This window comes from Elaeis guineensis, chromosome 4 (assembly GCF_000442705.2).
Source record: "Elaeis guineensis isolate ETL-2024a chromosome 4, EG11, whole genome shotgun sequence".
In the NCBI taxonomy this organism is placed as follows: domain Eukaryota; kingdom Viridiplantae; phylum Streptophyta; class Magnoliopsida; order Arecales; family Arecaceae; genus Elaeis; species Elaeis guineensis.
Window position 1 is genome coordinate 75,834,219 of NC_025996.2, and position 26,497 is coordinate 75,860,715.

Below are 26,497 nucleotides of genomic sequence, written 5' to 3' on the forward strand. Positions count from 1 at the left end.
TGGCTCCACTGATCCGATTGACCATCTGGAGAGCTATAAGACTCATGATGATCCAGGGGGTAACCGACGTCCTCTTATGCATTAGCTTTCCGACTATCATTCGAAAACTACTCGAGCCTGGTACTAGGGATTTCCATCGGAAAGTATCCATTCTTTCAAGTAGCTGGAACAATCGTTCGTGGCCCATTTCAGCACTAGTCAAAAGATCCCACGAATATCCGACTCTCTTCTCCATCAAACAAGATGGAGAGACAAAGACTTCGTGGCATGTTTCAATATCGCCATACTTGAGGTCTGGGACCTCAATGAAGATATGGCCATCTTGGTCATAAAAAGGGGTCTGAGGGGATCCAGGCTTACTCATTGGATAAGACTCTCGAATTTATGCAAAACTTTTGGAGCGCACGTATAAGTATATTCGTGCAGATGAAGGCACTACTGACCGATGTCAAATAAAAGAAAAAGATCAGAAAAAGAAACAAAAGAAAAGTGGAGCTTTGGTCGAATCGAATCGACCAACAACCAACAAGGGAGCTTCACCCCACTGACGAAGTCCAAGGCTGAATAAGTATGATAGCAGGTATGATTCCTACACTCCTTTTTTTGCTCTTCGTGCCCAAATTTTGATGGAGATTGAGGAAGAGAAATGCCCCCGTCACCCCCCACCGATGAAGGCACCACCAAGTAGCCACGACAAGAAGTATTGTCGGTTCCACCGTGATCATGGTCAGGACATCGAATAGTGTATTCAACTCAGGGATGAGATAGAAGTCCTGATTCAATGAGGCTACTGAAGGAAAAACCGTCTTTTTTCTTGTAGGATTTTTCAGATTTCATCAAATCTGGGGTAGAATAATTTAAAAAAAAAATTTATCCTACATTTATTTAAGATCTAAATCTCTAGATCTAATTTTATTATCTGATATTAATTCAAAAATAAATCTAAAAGTATGAGGAAACATGAAATACCTCAAGGGTAATCTGATTACCCTGTAGATGATCGTAGCAAGCCTGAGGTTCTAATTTAGCCACGCAGTCGTCTGGCCTCTACAAGTATCCACTCGGACAGGATCTGGATTGTCTTCTCCTCGCGAATCTCTGCTCCAAAAATCAGAATTAAATCTGATTGGGAAGATTTTCAAAAGTCTTCCTGAAGTTGGGGCAGCAGTCTGTCGAAGAAGTCCTGCAGCCTTCCTGTTCAAGGCATCACCACGCCTTGATCCTTCACCAGATGGACGCCCAACCTTTTGGGCGTGAAGAGGGGAGAGGGAGCACCAGGGAGGATGTAGAGAAGAAAAGGGGTGGCTGGCTTTTGCTGGGTTGGGAGCAGAATCACTAAACCCCAGGCGCAGACAGGGTTTATATAGACCCTGCTGCGCTGCGCAGTGCCACATCATTCGACCAATCAGAAAATTTATTTAATTCAGAAAAATTTGATTGATGGAGTGATGTCATCTGATCACATCAGATAAGAACCCCACCCTCTCTTCTAGAGTTGGCGCCAACTTTGGATAAGCACAAGGGAGATGGCGCCCAAGAGTCCATATTGATCAAGACTCACCATCCTTATCCACTTGGGCGCCCACTTTAATCCAATTGGGCTCACGCCATAATTTGATTATGGCGCCCAATTTAATGTAGATTTGGGATGTGGACACTCCACAAAAATCCTCCAATGAGCTCTTGCCAAGTGGCCTTCAGTTTAAGACCCATATGTCAACATTTGACAAATGTCCTAAAATGAAAATGGCAGGTGACAGGAATTAGCAGGTGTTGTCTTAAATTCATCTCATGAATTAAGACAAGACTTTTCTGAGCTGGACAAGCTTCATTTAGACTGAGAGAAACCTTCTCAAGGTTCTCTGGGTGAGTCAAATCATATTTGGCTCAGTCGAGATGAAAAAGATTACACGAGGAGAAAGTTAGGCTCAATCGTGTGCTAGTACGATTTCCTTGAACCTAATTGGATCTAATCCAAATCAATTGGACTAGCCCAATTGATGACATCCAGATCCTAACCCTTGTTAGCGTGACTCAGTTAGGTTCAATTCTGTATGGTAATGAGACATGTCGTGATCTCATCATCGACATCATCGAAACTCCTTTCGATGGATCAGAACTCTTCTGATTCAGACAATTAGAATGATCGATTATCAAGATCATTCTAATTGCTTCCAAAATCCATCAGTGACACCTAGCAGTATATGGTAGCAATCCATCAGAACTGAAGACGAACCTCTCGGTGCAGCTACCTGTGTGATTGAGTTCTTCTATCATGAGTCCCGATTGAATTAGGTTAAGGGAACTCGTCAAACCCAACATCAGTCATATAAATCAATCGATCGATTCGAGTCTGATGTGAAATTTCAATGGAAAACTCTTTTCCATTATTTCACTCTGTCATGGCCATGGGCTTAAGGACTCGATCTTTCGATCATCATAGGACTACTCTCATCTACCGAGGTTGATAGATCCCATCTTGGTGCGATCTGGTTCCTACAATGAATATGCTACGGCCAACATACACCTCAGGGTTTTGAATGGCTAGGAGATCGAGTTATGGTGTAGTCAAACTATAACACACTCAAGGTGAACTGTCGATGCACCTCAGGTCAAAGAACTAGACACACAACTGCAGCATCGAGCTAGTCATCGACGAGAAGGTAGACTTCCTTATGACTGCTCGAGGTGGTCACGCTCAGTACTCTCATTCTCAATGAATACCTGTACTCTCGCTTCGGTGTCTCCACACCGTAGACTCAAGACACATCTACCCTAAGGAAGTGATCGTACACCAACCTTCCGGATCGATCACCATTCTCGTGATGATCCTATGGTCAGGAGCTGTTTATGAGTTATGTAAATTCATGCCTTAAATTTTCAACTCTTGAAAATATAAATTAACATTCCTACTAACTCAAAGGATGTATCACAGACACAATGTACACAATGTGATAGAAGAATAACCCATTTATTGATTTATAGTCAAAATTATAAATTTGTCTTTAGATTTGTACAGGAATGTGTCAGCCAATCTGGCATCTAGGGCACATCTAAAGCCAAATTTATAATTTTGACTATAAATCAATAAATGGGTTATTCTTTTATCACATTGTGTACATTATGTCTATGATACATCCTTTGAGTTAGTAGGAATGTTAATTCATATTTTCAAGAGTTGAAAATTTAAGACATGAATTTACATAGCTAACTCATAAACAACTCCTGACCATAGGATCATCACGAGGATGGTGATCGATCCGGAAGGTTGGTGTACGATCGTTTCCTTAGGACAGATGTGTCTTAAGTCTACGGTGTGGAGACACCGAAGCGAGAGTACAGATATTCGTTGAGAACGAGAGTACTGAGCGTGACCACCTCGAGCAGTCATAAGGAAGTCTACCTTCTCGTCGATGACTAGCTCAATGCTGTAGTTGTGTGTCTAGTTTTTTGACCTGAGGTGTATCGACAGTTCACCTTGAGTGTGTTATAGTTTGACTACACCATAACTCGGTCTCCTAGCCATTCGGAATCCTGAGGTGTATGTTGGCTGTAGCATATTCATTGTAGGAACCAGATCGCACCAAGATGGGATCTATCAACCTCGGTAGATGAGAGTAGTCATATGATAATCGAAAGATCGAGTCCTTAAGCCCATGGCCATGACAGAGTGAAATAATGGAAAAGAGTTTTCCATTGGGGTTTCACATCGGACTCGGATCGATCGATTGATTCATATGACTGATGTTGGGTTTGACGAGTTCACCTTAACTCTAATTCAGTCGGGACTCATGATAGAGGAACTCAATCACACAGGTAGCTGCATCGAGAGGTTCATCTTCAGTTCTGATGGATTGCCATCATATACTGCTAAGTGTCACTGATGGATTTTGGGAGCAATTAGAATGATCTTGATGATCGATCATTCTAATTGTCTGAATTAAAAGAGTTATGATCCATCGAAAGGAGTTTCGATGATGTCGATGATGAGATCACGACATGTCTCATTACCATACAGAATTGAACCTAACTGGGTCACACTAACAAGGGTTAGGATCTGGATGTCATCAATTGGGTTAGCCCAATTGATTTGGATTAGATCCAATTAGGTTCAAGAAAATCGTGCTAGCACACGATTGAGCCTAACTTTCTTCTCGTGTAATCTTTTTTATCTCGACTGAGCCAAATGTGATTTGACTCACCCAGAGAACCTTGAGAAGGTTTCTCTCAGTCTAAATGAAGCTTGTCCACTCAGAAAAGTCTTGTCTTAATTCATTAGATGAATTTAAGACAACACCTGCTAAATTCTAATACCTGTCATTTTTATTTTAGGACATCTGGCAAATGTTGACATATGGGTCTTAAACTGAAGAGAGCTCATTGGAGGATTTTTGTGGGGTGTCCACATGCCAAATCCACATTGAATTGGGCGCCATAATCAGATTATGGCGTGAGCCCAATTGGATTAAAGTGGGCACCCTAAGTGGATAAGGATGGAAGAGTCTTGATCAACATGGACTCTTCGGCGCATCTCCCTTGTGCTTATCCATTGTTGGCGCCAACATAGGAGAGAGGGTGGGGGTTCTTATCTGATGTGATCAGATGACATCACTCCATCAATCAGAATTTTTCTGGATTAAATAGAATTTTCTGATTGGTCGAATAATGTGGCACTCCGCAGCATACAGGGTCTAATAAAAACCCTGTCTGCGTCTAGGATTTTAAGTTTTTGTGAAAAATCATCAAAGCTGCCGTCCCCTTTTTCTTCTTCACATCCCATCTGAAGTTCTCCCTCCCCTCTTCACGTCCAAGGAGTTGGACGTCCATCTGGCAAAGGTTCAAGGCATGGTGACGCCTTGAACAGGAAGGCTGCAGGACTTCTTCGACAGGCTGCTGCTCCAATTTCAAGAAGACTTTTGAAGATCTTCCTAATCAGATTTAATTCTGATTTTTGGAGCAGAGATTTGTGAGGAGAAGACGATCCATATCTTGCCCGAGTGGATACTGGTAGAGGCCAGGCGATTGCGTGGCTAAATAAGAACTTCAGGATTGCTGCGATCATCTACAGGGTAATCAGATTACCCTTGAGGTATTACTTGTTTCCTCATCCCTTTTAGATTTATTTTAGACTTAATATCAGATATGAAGATTAGATCTAGAGACTTAGATCTGAAATAAATGTAGAATAAAATTTTAAAAAAAAATTATTCCGTCCCAGATTTGATGAAATCTGGAAGATCCTACAAGAAAAAAGCGATTTTTCTTCAACTGGTATCAGAGCCAGATTTATGGTTCAGTTTTAGATCTAATTTAGATCTGATTTTAATTTTAATTTATCTGATATTAAAGATTTTAGATGTCACATCAGATGTGATAGGATCTGAAATCAAAATATTTAAAATTAAATCTAATAAGATCTAACATGCATGAGATGCATGACTAGACTAGGATTAGTTGAATCCATGAACAGTCTTAAGTTTTATGTTTTAATGAGATTAAAATATAAATTAAATCTAATTTATTCTCTATTTTTCTGATGTTATAAGTGTTATAATCAGATCAGAAAATAGAAAATAAAATTTTAATTTTTTCATAAAATTGATCTGTTGCATGCCTAGACTAGTTGTAGAATTGTTCCAGTAACTTGTCTAGAATAGATTTAATTTTGAATAGTTCAATTTAAATTTTATTTTTTAGATATTACATGTGATGTATCAGATCTGAAAGCATGTTAATTAGATCGATTTTTGATACATGAGATGTATGCAAAGCATGTATTAATTAGATCTTAAATTGTATATGAGATATGTAAATTTAGATCTAATTAGTTTTGTAGTTAAATTTATATTTCTGATTAAGGTATTTCTCATGGCCGTCCGATCATAAGAACGAAGTAGGGTTTTAAGACCCTCTCTTCCCATTTAATGGGGTGTTCTTATGACGTGTAGGGGTGCTGCGCGTTCATCCTTAATCAGAAATCAAAATTTTTTTGCAAAATCCTAGATCCTGAAACCCTAGGATTTATTTTACATGTTTTGTTTATGAACCCAAACTTAATGAATTAAGTTTATGAAATCAATTTGGTTTCAAATTGAGAATTTCAGATCTAAGACATTTTTATAAAATTAGGTCGGGCTTGGGTAGCTCAATTAGGTCTAGCGGTTGATCAAACCGAATTAAAAGTTGGTTAGGTGGGATCATGAAAGCTAATAATTGACCAGCCTAATAGGATTAAGTTTGGATCAAGGTCGAATCACATTTAGATGTGACTCGATCAAGTTAAGACCTAATTTGGCTCAATGGTTAGAGTCTGGATTGTAGGCTAACCTAATTGGTTCTGGTTCGACAATTTGGTGTCTAAGGTAAGTTGGGCAGATATGACTGACTGGTTTTTAATTGGGAGCTACTCGACTCGAATGCGTTCTTGTCGAGTTAATGGCATATCCCTTCCACCGATCTCACTTATCTGGCCATATGTGTCGACCTAGTTTTGATTTGAGGTGGCTAACAATTCGAGCTAACCCATGCCGCTAGATTAGTTATAATTGTTATGACATATCAAGTCAAGTTTAATGAGACCTAAATCAAATCTCTCTAAGAAAATATTAAGTCTAGGTCTTCCACCATTGTGGATGTGCGGGCCCTTTCCGGGATTGATTGTTCTCGGCTGGTTATAGTGGCTCAGTTGCACCGAGAAGACGCAACCATGTCCATTAGGCATTGGATGCTACGAATTAGAGGATGGGTTGGGCTCAATATTCCGGATACAGTGAGGGACCCAATCAGGAATCTAGTTCGTGCAAATGGTGGGTCTGACTTAACTAAAGATTGGAGCAATATTTCGGACACGGTGAGCTTCATGAATTAGAGATCAAGTTTTGGGTGCACAATGATTAGAAAATCATTGGACAAGAGTTGTCCACTCATCGGTTGATCCATCACTATAACTGTTAGGTGAGGTGGTGAGCCAGTCGGTGAGACCGCACCACCCACTAGAAATCACTGATCATGAACATTTTCACATCTTTACCAAGGGAGTGTAGGGATCTGAGAAAATAGTGGGAGCTTAATTTGTTTAAAAATGAAATCTCTAAACAAATTGGTTAAGTTTGATTACAAAAATCTAACTAGAAACTTTCGACTCTCTACAGGAAACATGTCTACCTCCAACCCGACCAAAATACTAGACACCCACAGATTGACTGGACCCAATTTCAAAGACTGGTTGAGGAACTATAGAATTGTTTTGGGTTCTAAAAAATTGACTCATGTCTTGGACCAGGACCCACCTGCCATGCCAGCACGTCCGACTGCTGAACAGAGAGCGTCTCTGGAAAGGTGGATGGATGATGATAACAAAGCAAGGTACTATATATTGGGTGCAATGTCTGATAACTTGTAGCGCCAGCATGAGAACATTTTGACTACCCGCCAAATGTTGGCTCACCTGTAAGAGTTGTTTGGTGAACAGAGTCGCGCGGCCAAGTATCAAGTCTGTCAAAGACTTTTTAAGGCCAAGATACGTGATGGGCAGTCAGTTCAAGATCATTGTTTGACAATGATCAAGGACCTTGAGGAGTCTGAAAAACTCGGTATCATCTTAGACAAGGATTTTCAGATTGATGTGATCCTTCAGTCCTTGTCCGATGCATATGGTCAGTTCATTATGAACTTTCATATGCATAAGATGCAGTGTACCTTGGCCGAGTTAATGAACTTGCTGGTTACGGCTGAGCTTTCTATGAAGGGTTCAAAAGGCTCAGTTCTTACTGTGGAATGGACTTCTTCCAAGAGAAAGTCTTTTGGAAAGAAAAAGAAGTCTGCGAAGAAGTAGAAGGTGGATGGCAAGAAGAAGAAGACAAAACCGAAGAAGAAGGCTGCTGATAAGGAAAAATGTTTCCATTGCCAATCAGACGGTCATTGAAAGTGGAACTGTCCTCAGTACCTGGCCACCTAAAGAACAAGAAGGATGGTCCTTCTGGAGGTATGCTCGTTATAGAATCTAACCTTACGGTTTCTTCTGCATCCAGTTGGGTACTTGACTCTGGTTCTAGTGCTCATTTGTGCACTTCTATGCAGGGTCTTGAGGAGAGCAGGAGGCTGAGGGATGGGGAGATGATCCTATGCGTCGGGAATGGAGCAAGAGTTGCTGCTGTGGCCGTGGGAACCTACCCTCTGCGATTGCCGTTAGGATTAGATTTAGTTTTAAGAGACTGTTATTATGTGCCTGTAGCAAGCAGAAATTTGATTTTTGTTTCATGTTTAGCACAAGAAGGCTATGTGATTAGTTTTTATAAGGACCATTGTAACAATTTTTATGAAAATAATAAAGTTGCAAATGGTTTTGTCATTAACGGTCTCTATCAGTGACATGTTGATGTATCTGTATTTAATATCGAGTAAAATGTGAATGCCATAGAAATTAAAAGGCCTAGAGATAGTCTAAATGATAGGTATCTGTGGCACCTAAGGCTAGGTCATATAGCGGAAGACAGGGTTAACAAATTGGAGAAATTCGGGCTATTGAGTCCGTTGACTTTCGAGTCATATCCAGTTTGTGAATCATGCCTTCAAGGCAAAATGACCAAACTTCCTTTTGTAGGACATGGAGAAAGGGCCACAGACCTACTTGTCCTAGTACATACGGATGTGTGCGGCCCATTTGATGTGCCGGCTAGAGGCAACTGTATCTACTTCATTATCTTTACCGATGATATGTCTAGGTACGGGTATGTGTTTCTAATGAAACAAGCTTTTGAAAGGTTCAAAGAATTCAGACATGAGGTAGAAAAATAAACAGGAAAGTCCATTAAGGTTCTTCGATCAGATCGAGGAGGTGAATACCTTAGTCGGGAGTTCCTAGACTATCTTAAGGATAATGGTATAGTCTCTCAATGGACTCCACCTGGAACGTCTCAACTCAACGGGGTTTCAGAACGGAAAAACCGGATCCTATTAGATATGGTCCGTTCCATGATGAGCTTCACGGACCTCCCTGAATTTCTTTGGGGACATTGTCTCATGACACAATTTATGTATTGAATAGGGTTCCCTCTAAAACCGTTCCTACCACACCGTATGAGATATGGCATGGTAAGAAGCTAAGTCTGAATCATCTCAGAATTTGAGGTTGTTCGGCTCATGTTAAGAAACAACAGGCGGACAAGTTAGAGTTCAGGTCTTTTAGAGCTCGGTTCATAGGATATCCTAAAGAGTCATTAGGATACTATTTTTGTATTTTGGAAGACCACAATGTGATTGTGAGTCGAAATGTTATTTTTCTTGAAAAATAGTTTATTCAAGATGGTGGCATCGGAAGAATAATTAAGCTCAAGGAGAATGTCTCCCAAGAGCAACGAGCTAAAGAACCTGAGGAACCAAATCAATCAGAACCAGTCCTAACACAACCTCTTCCACCTCGTAGATCGACTAGGGTTTTTCGTCCTCCTAAAAGGTACTTAGGTACCATACAAGAGGATATAGAGGAAATGTTCCTCACGGGAAATGGGGCTCATGGTGATGACCCTAAGACCTATGATGAGACGATATCAGATATCGACTTCGAGAAATGGTTAGAGGCAATGAGATCAGAAATTGACTCGATGTACTCAAATCAAGTCTGGACCTTGGTAGATCCACCTGAAGTATTGTACCTATTGGGTGTAAATGGATCTTCAAGAGAAAGATAGGTGCAGATGGGAATGTAGAGACATTCAAGGCTAGGCTCGTAGTGAAAGGTTATAGTCAGCGCGAAGGCATTGACTATCAGGATACCTTCTCGCCCGTAGCCATGCTAAAATTCATCCACACATTGCTTGCTGTTGTAGCTTATTTCGATTATGAAAATGGCAGATGGACGTGAAAACGGCATTCTTAAATGGACATCTTGAGAAAGATATCTATATGGAACAGCCACTTGGTTTCACATCCTGTGATGATAATCACAAGGTCTGCAAGCTGCAAAGGTCCATTTATGGACTTAAGCAAGCATCTTGGAGCTGGAATTCTCGTTTCAATGATGTGATCAAAACGTTTGGTTTCATCAAGAACGAGGAACCATGTGTGTGCAAAAAGGTCAGTGGGAGTACGGTTGTCTTCCTCGTATTGACGTAGATGACATCCTCCTAATTGGGAATGACATTCCCATGTTGACCTCAGTCAAAGTATGGTTGTCGAAGGAGTTCTCTATGAAAGATCTAGGAGAGGCATCCTTTATATTGGATATTAAGGTCTATAGAGATAGACCAAATAGGATGCTCGGATTTTCATAGAAGATGTATATAGAGGAGGTGCTAAAAAGGTTTAGCATGGAAAACTCCCAAAGAGGTTTAGTACCTTTTAGACATGACATTCATCTCTCCAAGAAGATGTGCCCTAGCACACCTGAGGAATTGAACGCATGAGCAAGATCCCTTATGCTTCGGCAATAGGAAGCCTCATGTATGCCATGCTATGTACACGACCTGATATAGCCCATGCTGTGAGTGTCACAAGCAGATATCAGTCGAATCCAGGCGAAGAGCACTGGACTTCTGTGAAATGTATCCTTAAGTACTTGAGAAGGACTAAGATATGTTTCTAGTCTTTGGGAATGGAGAACTCCAGATTCAGGGATATACAGACTTAGACTTTATGTCTGATATAGATGATCGAAAGTTGACATCTGAAAGTCTGTTTATTTGCAATGGTGGTGCAGTCAGCTGGAAGAGTTCCAAGCAGACAGTGATTGCTGATTCCATCATGGAGGCAGAGTACATTGCTGCATCGGAAGCTGCGAAGGAGGCATTCTGGTACAAGAAGTTTGCTGCGGAGATTGGAGTGATGTCATCGGATGCCATCCCTCTTTACTGCGATAATAATGGTGCCATAGCCCTAGCTAAGGAGCCAAGGTCTCACCAGAAGTCCAAGCACATTGAGCGGTGATTCCATCTGATCCGTGATTACCTCGAAAAGGGTTATGTCGAGGTCAAGAGAGTCGACTCCACAGACAATGTGGCAGACTCACTGACAAAGCCATTGGGCCAGCAAAAGATCAAAGCCCATCTTGAGAAGATGGGACTTAGATATGTAGCCAATTGGCATTAGGTTAAGTGAGAGTTTGTTAGATGTGTGCCCTAGATGCCAGATTGACTGACACATTCTTAAATCTAAGGGCAAATTTGTAATTTTGACTATAAATCAATAAATGGGTTATTCTTCTATCACATTGTGTACATTGTGTTTGTGATACATCCTTTGAGTTAGTAGGAATGTCAATTCATATTTTTAAGAGTTAAAAATTTAAGGCATGAATTTACATAACTAACTCATAAACAGCTCCTGATCATAGGATCATCACGAGGATGGTGATCGATCCGGAAAGTTGGTGTACGATCGCTTCCTTAGGGTAGATGTGTCTTGAGTCTACGGTGTAGAGACATGAAGCGAGAGTACAGATATTCGTTGAGAACGAGAGTACTGAGCGTGACCACCTCGAGCAGTCATAAGGAAGTCTACCTTTTCGTTGATGACTAACTCGATGCTGCAGTTGTGTGTCTAGTTCTTTGACCTGAGGTGCATCGACAGTTCACCTTGAGTGTGTTATAGTTTGACTACATAACTCGGTCTCCTAGCCATTCGAAATCCTGAGGTGTATGTTGGCTGTAGCATATTCATTGTAGGAACCAGATCACACCAAGATGGGATTTATCAACCTCGGTAGATGAGAGTAGTCCTATGATGATCGAAAGATCGAGTCCTTAAGCCCATGGCTATGGCAGAGTGAAATAATGGAAAAGAGTTTTCCATTGGAGTTTCACATCAGACTCGGATCGATCAATTGATTCATATGATGATGTTAGGTTTGACGAGTTCACCTTAACCCTAATTCAGTCGGGACTCGTGATAGAAGAACTCAATCACACAGGTAGCTGCATCGAGAGGTTCGTCTTCAGTTCTGATGGGTTGCCACCATATATGCTAGGTGTCACTAGTGGATTTTGGGAGCAATTAGAATGATCTTGATGATCGATTATTCTAATTGTCTGAATCAGAAGAGTTCTGATCCATCGAAAGGAGTTTCGATGATGTCGATGATGAGATCACGACATGTCTCATTACCATACAGAATTGAACCTAGCTGGATCACTAACAAGGGTTAGGATCTGGATGTCATCAATTGGACTAGCCTAATTTATTTGAATTAGATCCAATTAGGTTCAAGGAAATTGCGCTAGCACATGATTGAGCCTAACTTTCTCCTCGTGTAATTTTTTCTATCTTGACTGAGTCAAATGTATTTGACTTACCCAGAGAACCTTGAGAAGGTTTCTCTCAGTCTAAATGAAGCTTGTCCAGCTCAGAAAAGTCTTGTCTTAATTCATGAGATGAATTTAAGATAATACCTGCTAAATTCTAACACCTGCCATTTTCATTTTAGGATATTTGTCAAATATTGACATATGGGTCTTAAACTGAAGAGAGCTCATTGGAGGATTTTTGTGGGGTGTCCACATGCCAAATCCACATTGAATTAGGCGTCATAATCAGATTATGGCGTGAGCCCAATTGGATTAAAGTGGGCGCTCCAAGTGGATAAGGATGGAAGAGTCTTGATCAACATGGACTCTTGGGTGCTATCTCCCTTGTGCTTATCCATTATTGGTGCCAACATAGGAGAGAGGGTGGGGTTCTTATCTGATGTGATCAGATGACATCACTCCATCAATTAGAATTTTTTTGGATTAAATAAAATTTTTTGATTGGTCGAATGATGTGGCACTGCGCAGCATACAGGGTCTATAAAAACCCTATCTGCGCCTAAGGTTTTAAGTTTTTGTGAAAAACCATCAAAGCTGCCACCTCCTTCCTCTTCTCCACGTTCCATCTGAAGTTCTCCCTCCCCTCTTCACATCCAAGGAGTTGGACATCCATCTGGCAAAGGTCCAAGGCGTGGTGACGCCTTGAACAGGAAGCTGCAGGACTTCTTCGACAGGCTGCTGCTCCAACTTCAGGAAGACTTTTGAAGATCTTCCTAATCAGATTTAATTTTGATTTTTGGAGCAGAGATTCGTGAGGAGAAGACGATCCAGATCTTATCCGAGTGTATACTGGTTGATGTCAGACGATTGCGTGGCTAAATCAAAACCTCAGGATTACTGCGATCATCTACAGGGTAATCAGATTACCCTTGAGGTATTACTTGTTTCCTCATTTCTTTTAGATTTATTTTAGACTTAATATCAGATATGAAGATTAGATCTAGAGACTTAGATCTAAAATAAATGTAGGATAAAATTTAAAAAAAAAATTATTCCACCCCAGATTTAATGAAATCTGGAAGATCTTACAAGGAAAAAGGCAGTTTTTCCTTCAACAGCTACCTTGAAAAGTTTCAAGGAGATCGTCCGACTCAACCTCTTGCCGATTGATAATCTCAGCCACAACCTGAGGAAGCGATTGATAATTGATCGATGGTAGGGGTAATCAATATGATTTTTGGGCGACCAAAAAATTGGGAGGCAACTTTTGAAGAAGAGTCTGCAAAGAAGCAACGATTTGATGATAATGTAATCTCTTTTTCAGATGATAATGTTAGGGGAATACAAACTCATGATGACGCTGTTGTCGTCTCGGCGATGATAGCAAACTTTGATGTAAAAAAATCTTAATAGATAATGGAAGTTCGACTGATATTTTGTTTTACTCGATTTTTTTTCGAATGCGACTACCGACTGACCTACTTAGAAGAGTCTCTACGCCCTAGTCGGTTTTATTGAAGATGCAATCGATATGGAAGGAGAAATTACTCTTCCACTAACTGCGAAAACAGATCCATGACAAAGCACCATCCTCTTGATGTTTACGGTTGTTCGAGTTCCTTCGGCTTACAATGCCATACTTCGATGATTGGGATTTAACACGTTGAGAGCAGTGGTATCGACATATCATCTATTGGTCCAATTCCAAACAAAAAGTGGAGTCGGAGAAATGCATGGGGATCAACAACTAGCCCGATGCTGCTTCATGATTTCTGTCAAAAACAGTAAGCATGAAGACCCTCTGTCAGTTGACAAACTGAATCAAAGGAAAAATAAAAAAAGGGATGAGCCAGTTGAGCAACTGGTTTCGATCCTATTAGGAGAAGATGACCCTATAAAGACAATTCAAATTGGATCGCAAGTATCGAATTTGGAGCGAAAATAGAGCAAACGTCGACGTTTCTGCTTGGTTGGTGACTAATATGTCAGAGATTCCTTCGAAAGTAATAAATCACTAGTTAAACATCGATCCCAAAGTTAAACCGATGAAATAGAAGAAAAGATCTTTTGCCTCTGAAAGGTCGAAAATCATCGACGAAAAAATTGATAAGCTTCTCGCAGCTGGCTTCATAAGAGAGGCCAACTATCTCGATTGGCTAGCCAATATGGTAATGGTGAGAAAGGCCAACGAAAAATGGTGAATCTGCATCGACTACAATCTAAATGAAGCTTGTTCGAAAGATAGCTTTTTCTTATAAAAAATCGATCAATTAGTCGATGCGACATCAGGATATCGACTTCTGAGCTTCATGGACGCCTTTATAAGCTACAATCAAATTTGAATGGCGTCGAAGATAAGGAGCACACTGCCTTCGTAACTGACAAGGGCATCTATTGCAATAAAATGATGTTGTTCAGTTTAAAAAACATCGGAGCGACTTACCAACGGCTGGTCACCAAGGTGTTCTGACACAAATCGGACATAATATGGAAGTCTACGTCGACGACATGCTGGTAAAAAATGTCGAAACTTCTGATCATGTTCGAGACTTAGAAGAAGCCTTCGACACACTTTGACGACATCGAATGAAGTTAAATCTGATCAAATATGCATTCAGAGTGAGTGTTGGAAAATTTCTTGGATTTCCTATGTCGCAACGAAGAGTTGAGGCTAATCTGGAGAAGATAAAGGCCATCATCGACATGAAGCATTCCAGCTCCAAGAAAGAGATACAACAATTCAATGAAAAGATCACCGCACAGTCGATTCTCTCAAAGTCGGCAGAAAGATATCTGTCCTTCTTCAAGATCTTACGGCAAATGAAGGACTTCTCGTGATCGGATCAATACCGACAGTCCTTCGAAGATCTGAAAAAATACTTGACATCTCCCCCACTACTCAAAATCGAAGATGGAGAAATGTTGTATCTTTACTTGGCGATTCCGCATAAGCGGTTAGTTCAGTGCTTGTCCGAGAGGACGAAAATCAGATTCAATGGTCAATTTACTATATCAGCAAGATGCTCCATAATGCCGAAACATAATATTCAAGAGCGGAGAAGATCTATGCTCTGATCATATTGGCCCAATGACTTCGACTATACTTTCAAGCACATTCAATAGTGGTCTTGACGGACCAACTGCTGAAGGCAATTTTGTATTGACCAGATATCTTCGGTCGGATGGCAAAATGGGCAATCAAACTCAGTGAGTTCGACATCCAATATCATCCACGACCGTCAATGAAGGTCTAAGTTTTAGCTGATTTTGTCATTGAGTGCACTATACCCGACGATAGATTTGATAATAAATCTAACGATAAGTCGGAACAAGTTAAGAATCCTCAGGCTGAACCTACATCGGTATGGATGCTACATGTTGATGGGGCATCCAATGCCCAAGGGAGCGGAGCCGGTCTCATCCTCACCAACTTCGAAAGGATTTGACCGAATATGCCCTTCGGTTTGATTTTAAAGCATCAAATAACCAAGCCGAATATGAAGCCCTACTAGTTGGCTTGAAAATTGCTAAAGAGCTTGACATGGATATCCTGAAGGTCTTCATCGACTCACAACTGATCATTGAACAAGTCAAGGGCGAGTTCGAAGCCTGAGATCTGATTATGATGAAGTACCTTCAGAAGGTGAAAGATCTCATGCCAACCTTCAAGTATTTTGAGATTTCGTACATTTCGAGAACAGAGAATGCCTGAGCCGATGCGCTATCTCGACTCGTAACTACTTCATCCAACTTACTCGATCGAACATTCATTGAATATCTCCAACAGTTGAGTATCGATAAGGTTGATGAAGTGCTGCAAATAAATGATGAACCAAGTTGGATGGATCCGATTATCCAATACTTGATCGATGGGACTTTGCCCATAGACCCTTTGGAAGCAAAATGACTAATGTGGATAGCCTCGCAATATGTCCTAATGAATGGACAATCTTACAAGAGATCGTTCTCCCTTTCGCTGCTTAAATGCTTGGGATCAACTGATACCGACTATGCTCTTCGAGAAGTTCACGAAGGGATTTGCGGAAATCACTTAGGGGGCAAGTCATTGACTTCAAAGTTCTACGATAGGGGTATTATTTGCCCACCATGAAGAAAGATGTAGCTAAGTTTGTTCAGAGGTGCGAACCATGTCAGAAATATATCAATATACAGCATCAATCGGCCAACCAATTGACATCAATCATTGCACGATGGCCATTTACGCAATGGGGAGTTGACATACTCGGTCCCTTCCCTCCGACGTCTGGTCAGAGAAAATTTTTGATGATCGTAGTAGATGACTTCATCAAATAGGTAGAAGCTGAACCTCGACGTAGATTACTGAAAGCAAGATAGAAGATTTCATTTAGAGTCTATCATTTGCAGATTTGGTTTGTCGCATACCATCATCATCGACAATAATCGACATTTCGATAATCAGAATTTCAAAAAATTGTGTGAAGCTTCATATTATGCACAAACTCACTTTAGTCGGCCATCCACAGTCTAACGATGAGGTGGAGGTGACAAATCGGACGATTCTAGGTTGCAAGATCCGACTAAATGAAGTCAAAGGTCTCTGGGTGGAAGAATTATATCCAATTTTATGGGTGTATCGAACGACTCCTTGCATCCCAACGGAAGAATCGCCGTTCAACTTGGCCTATGGAACAGAAGCAGTGATCCCAGTGGAGATCAGACTGCTATCAATGAGGGTCGAACAGTATGCGGAGCCAAGTAGCTTTGAATGTCGAAGAGTCGATTTAGTGTTGCTCCTGGAGGTTCGGCAGCATGCACAAATAAGAATGGCAGCATACCGACAGAGAGTAGCCCGATACTACAATACAAAGATCAAATCGAAGGTCTTCCATCCAGGAGACTTGATCTTGAGGAAAGTAGAAGTTTCAAAACCTTTGGATCAAGAAAAATTATTTTCAAACTAAGAAGGACCCTACAGGATGATCGAAATGCTTCGTTCGGGTGCATACCGCCTAGAGACTTGATGGAACGACTATTTCTCGAACATAGAATGCCGATAATCTGAAAATGTATTATCAGTGAAGTTGTCTATATGTACGACATATCTGAAATGAAATGATTGGATTTCGACTTTCCTTGGATATTCAATTATATACAAAATGATAGCTGACTGATGACTAATTGGCCAAAGCACACTGGCTCAATTTCGGTTGGATGACTATATATGCCGACTCAAGTTGGACAACTACAATATGTCGACTTAGCTCCGACTGAGCGGAACGACATGCCAACTCAACCATGATTGGGCGGAATAATAAGTCGACTTGACTTCGGTCAACCGGAACATATGCCAACTCGACTTCAGTCGGTCGAAGGATATTCGGCTTGCCCTCGTATATCAAATACTTAAGAAAATTTATGCCTAAAGTTCAGTCGGCTGATATCCAGCTAACAGGTGAATCCTATAACTTCTACCACTTCAGCTATTGATTCTAAGTCGGCTTACTGATTGACGATCTGTTGTCTGACTGATATTCGACTGCACTGGCGATGACAATGAACAACACATGCAAGAAGTTCAATACTTGAAAAATTTTCAACACTTCGAAAATTTTTCTTTTCATTCATGAGCAAAGGATTACAAAATTGGATCTAAAGTCCGATTACAAAAGGTAAGTTGGACTATTGTCTGATTACAAGAAATAAAAAGATATCTACACCGATCACCAATCGGCCCCCTCAGTTGTGTCGGCAGCTGCCGCAACTTCGATTTCGTGGCCTTCGACAACAGTCGGTTCTGATCCGACGACTTTGGTACGGTTTTCTTTACAGCTGGGGCAGACTCTATCATAGCTGGTGCAGCTTCCTCAGTCGGGGTAGCCCCTCCAACGACTTCTTCGTCGGGGTCTTTGCATCATCGGCTGGCACCTCTTCTAGCACTCCAACTGGAGCAGTGATGTGACTTAGGTCTAGATCCAGGTAAAGCTTCTCGACCGCACCCCTACCGTCCTCATAGCCGACCCAATACGACGCGCTGCCACCCTTGAGGATCTCATTCTTGAAATCTTTTGAGTTCTTATGATCTTTGACGGCTTGCTCCCATGTCCGACTGAGAGCATCCTGAACCGATTTCGCTTTCTCCTTAGTGGAAGCTGACTCAGCATCGGCCAGTGCCAGTCTTGCTTTGGTGGCCCGATGCTTCCTCCGTCTTCCTCCAGCTCTTTAGTGCAGCCATCACGTTCCTTCCAAAGCTGATTGACCTCATGTTTCTTCTTTTTGATCTGAGACTCCTGGGACTTGATGGTCTGTTGCTCCGATTCTGATTCGACGCGAGCCGACTCTAACTCGGCCTTCATGAGGGAAATCTCTTCTTGTTTTTTCTCCCGCTCTGCCGCCACTTTCTCTTGCTCGGTCGCCACCTGGAGATGCTTAAGAGCAGCGGCCTTCTCGGTGTTTGCAGCCAAAACCTTGTTGGACCAAGCCTGACAAGAGTCTGTGATCGGTTGATATTTCTTCTCTAGCGTCGACATGTCGTGCGCCAGCTGAAAAGAAGAAAACAAGTTAGGAAAATAGGTAAAAGAAAAAGCAACTAAAATATGTATATCGACCAGCTTACGCTGAGGATCATCAGGTAGAAGGAAGAAAATATCTCGGACACCGTCCAACTCTTCCTATTTTCCCTGTCAGTTGGAAGAAGTGTCTTCAATGAGCCGTTTGGCCAACCTTGGGTTTGCCAGGGCCGACTCACTGACGGGAATACGGATGTCAAAAAGCTCCATGGAGTCAGTCGGAGCTTCACTACTGGCAAAGGTTGTGGGTGCCTTCCCTCGTCTCTGGGTCGACAGCTGCTCAACTGGAGCTAACATCCATTCAGGCATAGGTGTTCGAGATACAGTCGGCCCCTGTTTGGCTGACCCTAATTCGGACATTGGAGAAGCCCGAGACACCATCGGCTCTATGTTTGCGGTTGGCGCTTCAATGACTACGACATCGCCATGATCGCCCGGCTCAACTGTTAGAGGAGCTTTGATTGGTGAAAGGGTCACTGGAGCCGATAATGCGATGACTGCCTCAGTGAGTCTCAGGAACTATTACCGATGGAATGTCGGTCTCAGTCACTGTTGCTGATGATGTATCGGGCCGACTCTTCTTTGGTGCTCGAGATGGCCCTGCATCAGTCGCGGCTCTCTTTATGGCAGTATGTTGTCGGATGTCAGCTGATGAAACTCACACCGGTGGCCGCATAGCTGCAAACAAAAGACAAAGCAACTTAGTTACAAGTTTGAAGCCAAATAAAAATAAAATGAGAGACCGACTAAGCTATATCTATGATGGGTGCTGGATCAAGTCCGGTGTCATAGAGAGCCTGCTCCAACAGTTCCTTCTGTGGAGAAATTTTCATGTCCTTCAGATGGAGAAAGTCTTCTCTGTCGGCATCATCGACTCGACTGTTTTCATTCGGGCTAACATTCGGATTTCTCTAGATGGAAGGGAAGCCCCACGGCAAAGAAGAGGAAATGAAAAAGAATCGTTTCCAATCATGAATAGAAGCAAAAGACCGGTGATGAAAGACAGACCCTTTCTCGGAGAAAAGAACCACCAACCCTCAGCCTTAGGGTGGGGTTGAAGGAAGAAGGGCCAGAAAAGAGATACCCGAGGAATGATCGGGATCATATGACAGAGAAGGGCAAAAGTAATAAGAAGCCGAATGGAATTCGGTGCAAACTGGGTTGGACAGAGTCGGTAGTAGTTTAAAATATTCTGAATAAACTCCAAAATCGAAAATCAAAGCCTAGCTCGAAGGTTCTCTAGATAGAAAGCGACTTAATTCGGAGGTGGGGATATCACCCGATCGTCGGGGTCAGACGCAAACAGGCGAAACTGGTCCGGAATGTGATACTGCTCCCGGAGCCGAGCAACGGCGGACTTCGATAGAGAGGAAACTTCACTGCCAGATTCGACACAGAATCGCCAGTCGGATCAGCCGGCCGACTACCCTGAGAGGGACCAGGGGCTCTATTTATGGGTCTGTCACCTTCCTCTCTAACTCTTACCTTATCCTTCTCTTTCTTACTGCTAGTAGCCATTGGCAATGGTATCTAAAGGAAGGCAAGGGAATGAAAGAGAAAAAGGGGAAGCCTAACCTAGAAGCTAAGAATGCCTGAGGGACCACGAAGATGGGAAGAAAAGAGCCTGTAGTCTTTAACACTCGCAGGGAAGCTTTCAGTTGCAAGAGTTCTCAAACTCTCAGAATAGCACCAAAAGGAACTGACAGGATAAAATGGACCCAATATATATGTATATATATAGGAACCCCAAACGGTCGAGATGAATTCATTCAAATTGAGATTCTCCCAAATTTCGGCATTTGGCGACATCCGAACCGACTATCGATCGGACCTTTCAATGCATCCATCACCTGAACATGCCACGTCACCACTATCCGCGAGAATGATCAAGAGCCAATGATGGCTAGACGCGTGGCGGCAATTGATTGGTCATAATCAAATTAACCGGATTGTCCGGTCGCTTAACTGACTACAACATTTAAGAGCCATCTCGAATTGACACCCCCAATAATGATCACAGCACCATCGAAAAGACAAAACGATCGGAGATCTTTCGACTTTTGAAGGAATCATTAATGCCTGCAGCTGAATCGAGGCTTGAGATAACATGAGACAACTCTCTTCGTCCAATGTGTCAAGCCACGTGTCAATCCACATGTCAGGCCATCTTGGACTTCGGAGTGGGGTGCAATGTTGGGGCAATTGAATCTGCTCTCTCGATTCACAGTCGGCCAACCGACTACCTGTCAGTTACGGGTGATGGACCATTAAAGCTACACTGCAAGATGAGTTCCGGTTCAATTACAACACATCATCTGACTTTCAATCGGCCTAATAGGCATAGGCCACCAACTATCAATCGGTAAGCCGACTGACAGTCGGCAACTCTTAACCAACTTGGCAGATACAATGTAACTATAGTGACTCGACGGACTTCAAAATCGATGGCAGTCGGTATGCCAGAGTCTCCAACTGATGGTCATCCGGAACCCTACAAGCACCGACATATAGTCGGCATATTCAGACTATCGACATAAAGTCGGCATATCAAAAACCGCCAACGCAGAAAGCGCGTAACGACCATATACTATGACTATCAGTGGGTATTAACTGTCCACTCCGATCATATAATGCCGGATTAAGTGGGCGCCACATGCCTAACTGTTACAAACGGTTACGAACAACTCATCTATAAAAAGGAGGTAAATGAACAGCATAGGTAAGACACTTGTGGGTTGATATTCTGTCATTTTGAATATTTCATCTGTTGTTCACCACTCTCCATTGACTTAAGCATTGGAGGGTCCCCATCGGACACGATTCCAGTTAGTGGACTTCTTTTGCAAGTTGCTCTTCGTCGAAGCTAGGTGCAATAGGGGATTGACCGCAACAGCCAGTAATATCGAAGCCAGATTTGTACCCACGTAAAAATTTCGATGCATGCATCAGGAAACTTGTGTTTTCCCTATCATGCACCTGCTCTTTACTTTTTGGAATATGCATTCCAACTAATCCTAGTAAAACTCATTCACTGAAGATGTACAACACTCCAGTCCCTATGCATGTGAAATTCTCCTAGAGTTTTCTGCCTGACACCTTTATGTGTCTTGAGTAACATGGGGCCTTTCTAAGTACATGGCCCACCACATTATTGTTTCAGAAGGATAAGCTTGCATTACCAAGATCTGTTGAGAAAACTGACAAATTTCTCTAACCATACAAAACTTTGGGAGGGCAAAAGAGTACCAATTAAGCTGAACATTGCACATGATAGACTCTAAATCATGGCAGGATGAGATATTGATGAAGTATCAATATTCTTGTTGATATCATAGGCAGGTCCTCCCTCTGGTACTGCAATCAATAATCTGGTATGGTGCATGTTCGCTTCCATCTCTCTAATTTGGAGATGTTAGATTAAAATAGTTGTAGCCACGGTTCAACAATTTGACTGATTTTATTGTTTTAGTTATCAGTGCTGCTCTCATTGCTGGGTGAAGTGGTCTCACTTGACCCAAAATAATGAAATGCTGAAAGGGGGAAGAAAAAAAAAGAAGCTTTGTTATTTGCAACATTTTCATTTTCGTATTTACTGATAGCCATGTATGACAGGTCGAGGTAGAAAGAATGAGAGCTCGTGCACATGAGAGGCTTATGAATAAGCTAGCAGCTGCAAGGCACAAAGCTGAGGAAAAGAGAGCAGCAGCAGAGGCCAAGAGAAACCAACAAGCTGCTCGAACGGCAAAGCAAGCAGAGTACATCAGAAAAACTGGCCGCATTCCTTCCTCGTTCACCTGTTGGAGTTGGTGCTTTTAGTTACATTTCACTGAAATGCAATTCGAGTTGTCAGGTAAGCTAATGTGAAATGCTCTCATGTTTCAATGATGTCATAGACAAGCATCCTTTCCGGGTAGTTTCATTTAATTGTAAAATATGAATGTATTCCATGTAATTCTGTTTCTTTCAACCATGAACTCCTTTACCAGCAATGAAGGTGTCATCATTCTTTTTTATTCTTTGCAAGGTTCTGATCTTCAACAATGTTGGTTCTTATATCTGGAGCCCGTGTATTACATTGATAGATTTCTGAGTACTTGTCAAATAACCTGCTAAGATTGCCTAATGCTACCAAACTTGACTAAGCTATCCTACCAGCTGCAATGTGATCTTTGTTTTTTGACAGTGTTTCCTGTGAGGCTTGAATGATATTACTGCATGGATGATAAAATACATAATGTGAGGTTTATCATGAAAACCTACTCATTTCTTTAGACTAGAGCTCTATCTCTTTAGCTTGTTAATTCCTCACGGGAATAGAGTTCATTTTACATGATCATACTCCGTATTAAGTTTAAGAAGGCATGAAATAAATTTTTATATATCTAATGGGCAGATGCGATGTTGCAATTCTAATTAATGTACTTAACTGAAACTTGGTGCAAGTAATCAATTCCTGTTGCTGTATATTTTTGAGAGTCAAAATTCAGTTTTTTAGTAAAATTCACCAAATAATTTTTGGTTAAATTTTTTCCTCCAACTTTAAATCAGAGTTGTTAATGCTCAGCTTGTTAACTCCTTAGCTTGTTAATTTCTCTGGCATATAGAGCATCCTTTTAGATTATCATGCTCAGGTATTAGGTTGAAGGGGTATGAAATTAATTTTGAAATATGTGATGAGCGGATGCAATTTTTCGATTCTAGTTAGTACACCTAACTGTAACTTGGGGCAACTAATCAATTGCTATTGTTAAATATTTTCGAGTCAAAATTCTGCTCTTTAGTAAAATTGACCAAATAATTTTTGGTATTTTTTTAAAAAAATCTAAGACTCCAAATCAGAGTTGTTAATGCCTAGGATGCCGGTCGTTCTTGGAAGTTAGCAGAAATTGTGCCATTTACAACTTCCAAGCAAAATCTTTGCTAGCAGAAAATGAATAAATGGTTCACCTGTGCAATGAAACAGAGAGCTTTTGTTAAAGGACCCAAAATTAATTTGCGGTTGTAGAGTAAGAGTTTTAAGTTGGGATTGGAGATTGTGTCTGCCCTCAGAATAGGAAATATTATCAACATGATGCAATTATTTGATTCCTCCATTAGTTGATTTGGGTTGAGGCCATTCAGAATGTTTGGAGCAGCTACCACTGAGATAAAAGCAGTTTAGGACGCTTGTCGTGGAGATGATGTATGAGAGTGGGGGTCTTTCTGCTTGAGATTGCTGACAAGAGAGCCAGGTCGCTGGGTTCCCATAAAGCTGAATAGCAGACTTTTTAGAGATAATTGAAGAGGTTACGGAAATCCTGGTGTTGGGTATAAAGTATCCTCCAGTCGAAGTTCGTGACGGGAGTGACCCTCCGGAGATCCAACTGACTCTCGATCTCTGGTAACGTCATTTCGAACCTCCCGGGCGGCTGAGTCTCCGCCACACTCCCAAGTTTTGCGGACGGACAGGATCCCGCCAGCATCGATCGGATTCTTCGTGGCGTCCGGACTCCTACGGGAGCCGGACCTCGCCCACGACTTCACCTGCAGACTCCGTCCGGGCTCTTACGGGAGCCGGACTCCGCCCACGACTCCAGCTGCAGGCAAACTTCGTCCGGACTCCTACGGGAGCGAACTTCGCCTCTGACTTCAATTGCAGGCAGACTTCGTCCGAACTACTATGGGAGCCGGACCTCGCCCACGACTTCACCTGCAGACACCGTCCGGGCTCCTACGGGAGCCGAACTCCGCCCACGACTCCAGCTGCAGGTAAACTTCGTCCGGACTCCTACGGGAGTCGGAGACTTCGCCTCTGACTTTAATTGCAGATAGACTTTGTCCGGACTCCTATGGGAGCTGGACCTCGCCCACGACTTGACCTGCGACTCCGCCCGGGCTCCTACGGGAGCTGGACTCCGCCCACGACTCCAGCTGCAGGTAAACTTCGTCCGGACTCCTACGGGAGCCGGACTTCGCCTCTGACTTCAATTGCAGGCAGACTTTGTCCGGACTCCTACGGGAGCCGGACCTCGCCCACAACTTCACCTGCAGACTCCGTCCGGGCTCCTACCGGAGCCGGACTCCGCCCACGACTCCAGCTGCAGGTAAACTTCGTCCGGACTCCTACGGGAGCCGGACCTCGCCCACGACTTCACCTGTAGACTCCGCCCGGGCTCCTACGGGAGCCGGACTCCGCCCACGACTCCAGCTGCAGGTAAACTTCGTCCGGACTCTTACGGGAGCCGGACCTCACCCATGACTTCACCTGCAGACTCCGTCCGGGCTCCTATGGGAGTTGGACTCCGCCCACGACTCCAGCTGCAGGTAAACTTCGTCCGAACTCCTACGGGAGCCGGACCTCGCCCACGACTTTACCTGCAGACTCTGCCCGAGCTCCTATGGGAGCCGGACTCCGCCTACGACTCCAGCTGCAGGTAAACTTCGTCCGGACTCCTACGGGAGCCGGACTCCGCCCACGACTCCAGCTGCAGGTAAACTTCATCCGGACTCCTACGGGAGCCGGACTTTGCCTTTGACTTCAATTGCAGGCAGACTTTGTCCAGACTCCTACGGGAGCCGGACCTCACCCACGACTTCACCTGCAGACTCTGCCCGGGCTCCTACGGGAGCCGGACTCTGCCCACGACTCCAGCTGCAGGTAAACTTCGTCCGGACTCCTACGGGAGCCGGACCTCGCCCACGACTTCACCTGCAGACTCCGCCCGGGCTCCTACGGGAGCCGGACTCCGCCCACGACTCCAGCTGCAGGTAAACTTCGTCCAGACTCCTACGAGAGCCGGACCTCGCCCACGACTTCACCTGCAGACTCCGCCCGGGCTCCTACGGGAACCGGACTCCGCCCACGACTCCAGCTGCAGGTAAACTTTGTTCGGACTCCTACGGGAGCCGGACTTCGCCTCTGACTTCAATTGCAGGTAAACTTCGTCCGGACTCCTACGGGAGCCGGACCTCGCCCACGACTTCACCTGTAGACTCCGCCCGGGCTCCTACGGGAGCCGGACTCCGCCCACGACTCCAGCTGCAGGTAAACTTCGTCCGGACTCCTACGGTAGCCGGACCTCGCCCACGACTTCACCTGCAGCTCCGCCCGGGCTCCTACGGGAGCCGGACTCCGCCCACGACTCCAGCTGCAGGTAAACTTCATCGGACTCCTACGGGAGCCGGACTTCGCCTCTGACTTCAATTGCAGGCAGACTTCGTCCGGACTCCTACGGGAGCCGGACCTCACCCACGACTTCACCTGCAGACTCCGTTCGGGCTCCTACGGGAGCCGAACTCCGTCCATGACTCCAGCTGCAGGTAAACTTCGTCCGGACTCCTACGAGAGCCGGACTTCGCCTTTGACTTTAATTGTAGGTAGACTTTGTCCGGACTCCTTCGGGAGCTGGACCTCACCCATGACTTCGCCTGCAGACTTCGTTCGGGCCCCTACGGGAGCCGGACTCCACCCACGACTCCAGCTGCAGGTAAACTTCGTCCGGACTCCTACGAGAGAAGCTGCAGGTAAACTTCGTCCGGACTCCTACGGGAACCGGACTTCGCCTCTGACTTCAATTGCAGGTAGACTTTGTCCGGACTCCTACGGGAGCCGGACCTCGCCCACGACTTCACCTGCAGACTCCGCCTGGGTCCTACGGGAGCCGGACTCTGCCCACGACTCCAGCTGCAGGCAGACTTTGCCCGGACTCTTACGGGACCCAGATCACGTCC

General features: G+C 43.4%; 1 protein-coding gene across 3 annotated transcripts in view; it reads left to right on the forward strand.

Moving 5' to 3' along the window:
• LOC105035606 (uncharacterized) overlaps positions 1–22,803 on the forward strand; it is a 74,537-nt gene extending 51,734 nt beyond the window's left edge. The window contains exon 7 of one of the 3 annotated variants that reach the window (XM_073256672.1): positions 22,400–22,585. In XM_073256672.1, coding sequence (XP_073112773.1) covers position 22,400 — 1 coding nt within the window. In that variant the 3' untranslated portion in view covers positions 22,401–22,585. Of the gene's footprint in view, positions 1–22,399 lie in introns of all 3 variants that reach the window. The other 2 variants (XM_029261992.2, XM_010911208.4) reach the window with 2 other exon arrangements.
• The last annotated feature ends 3,694 nt before the right edge of the window (positions 22,804–26,497 follow it).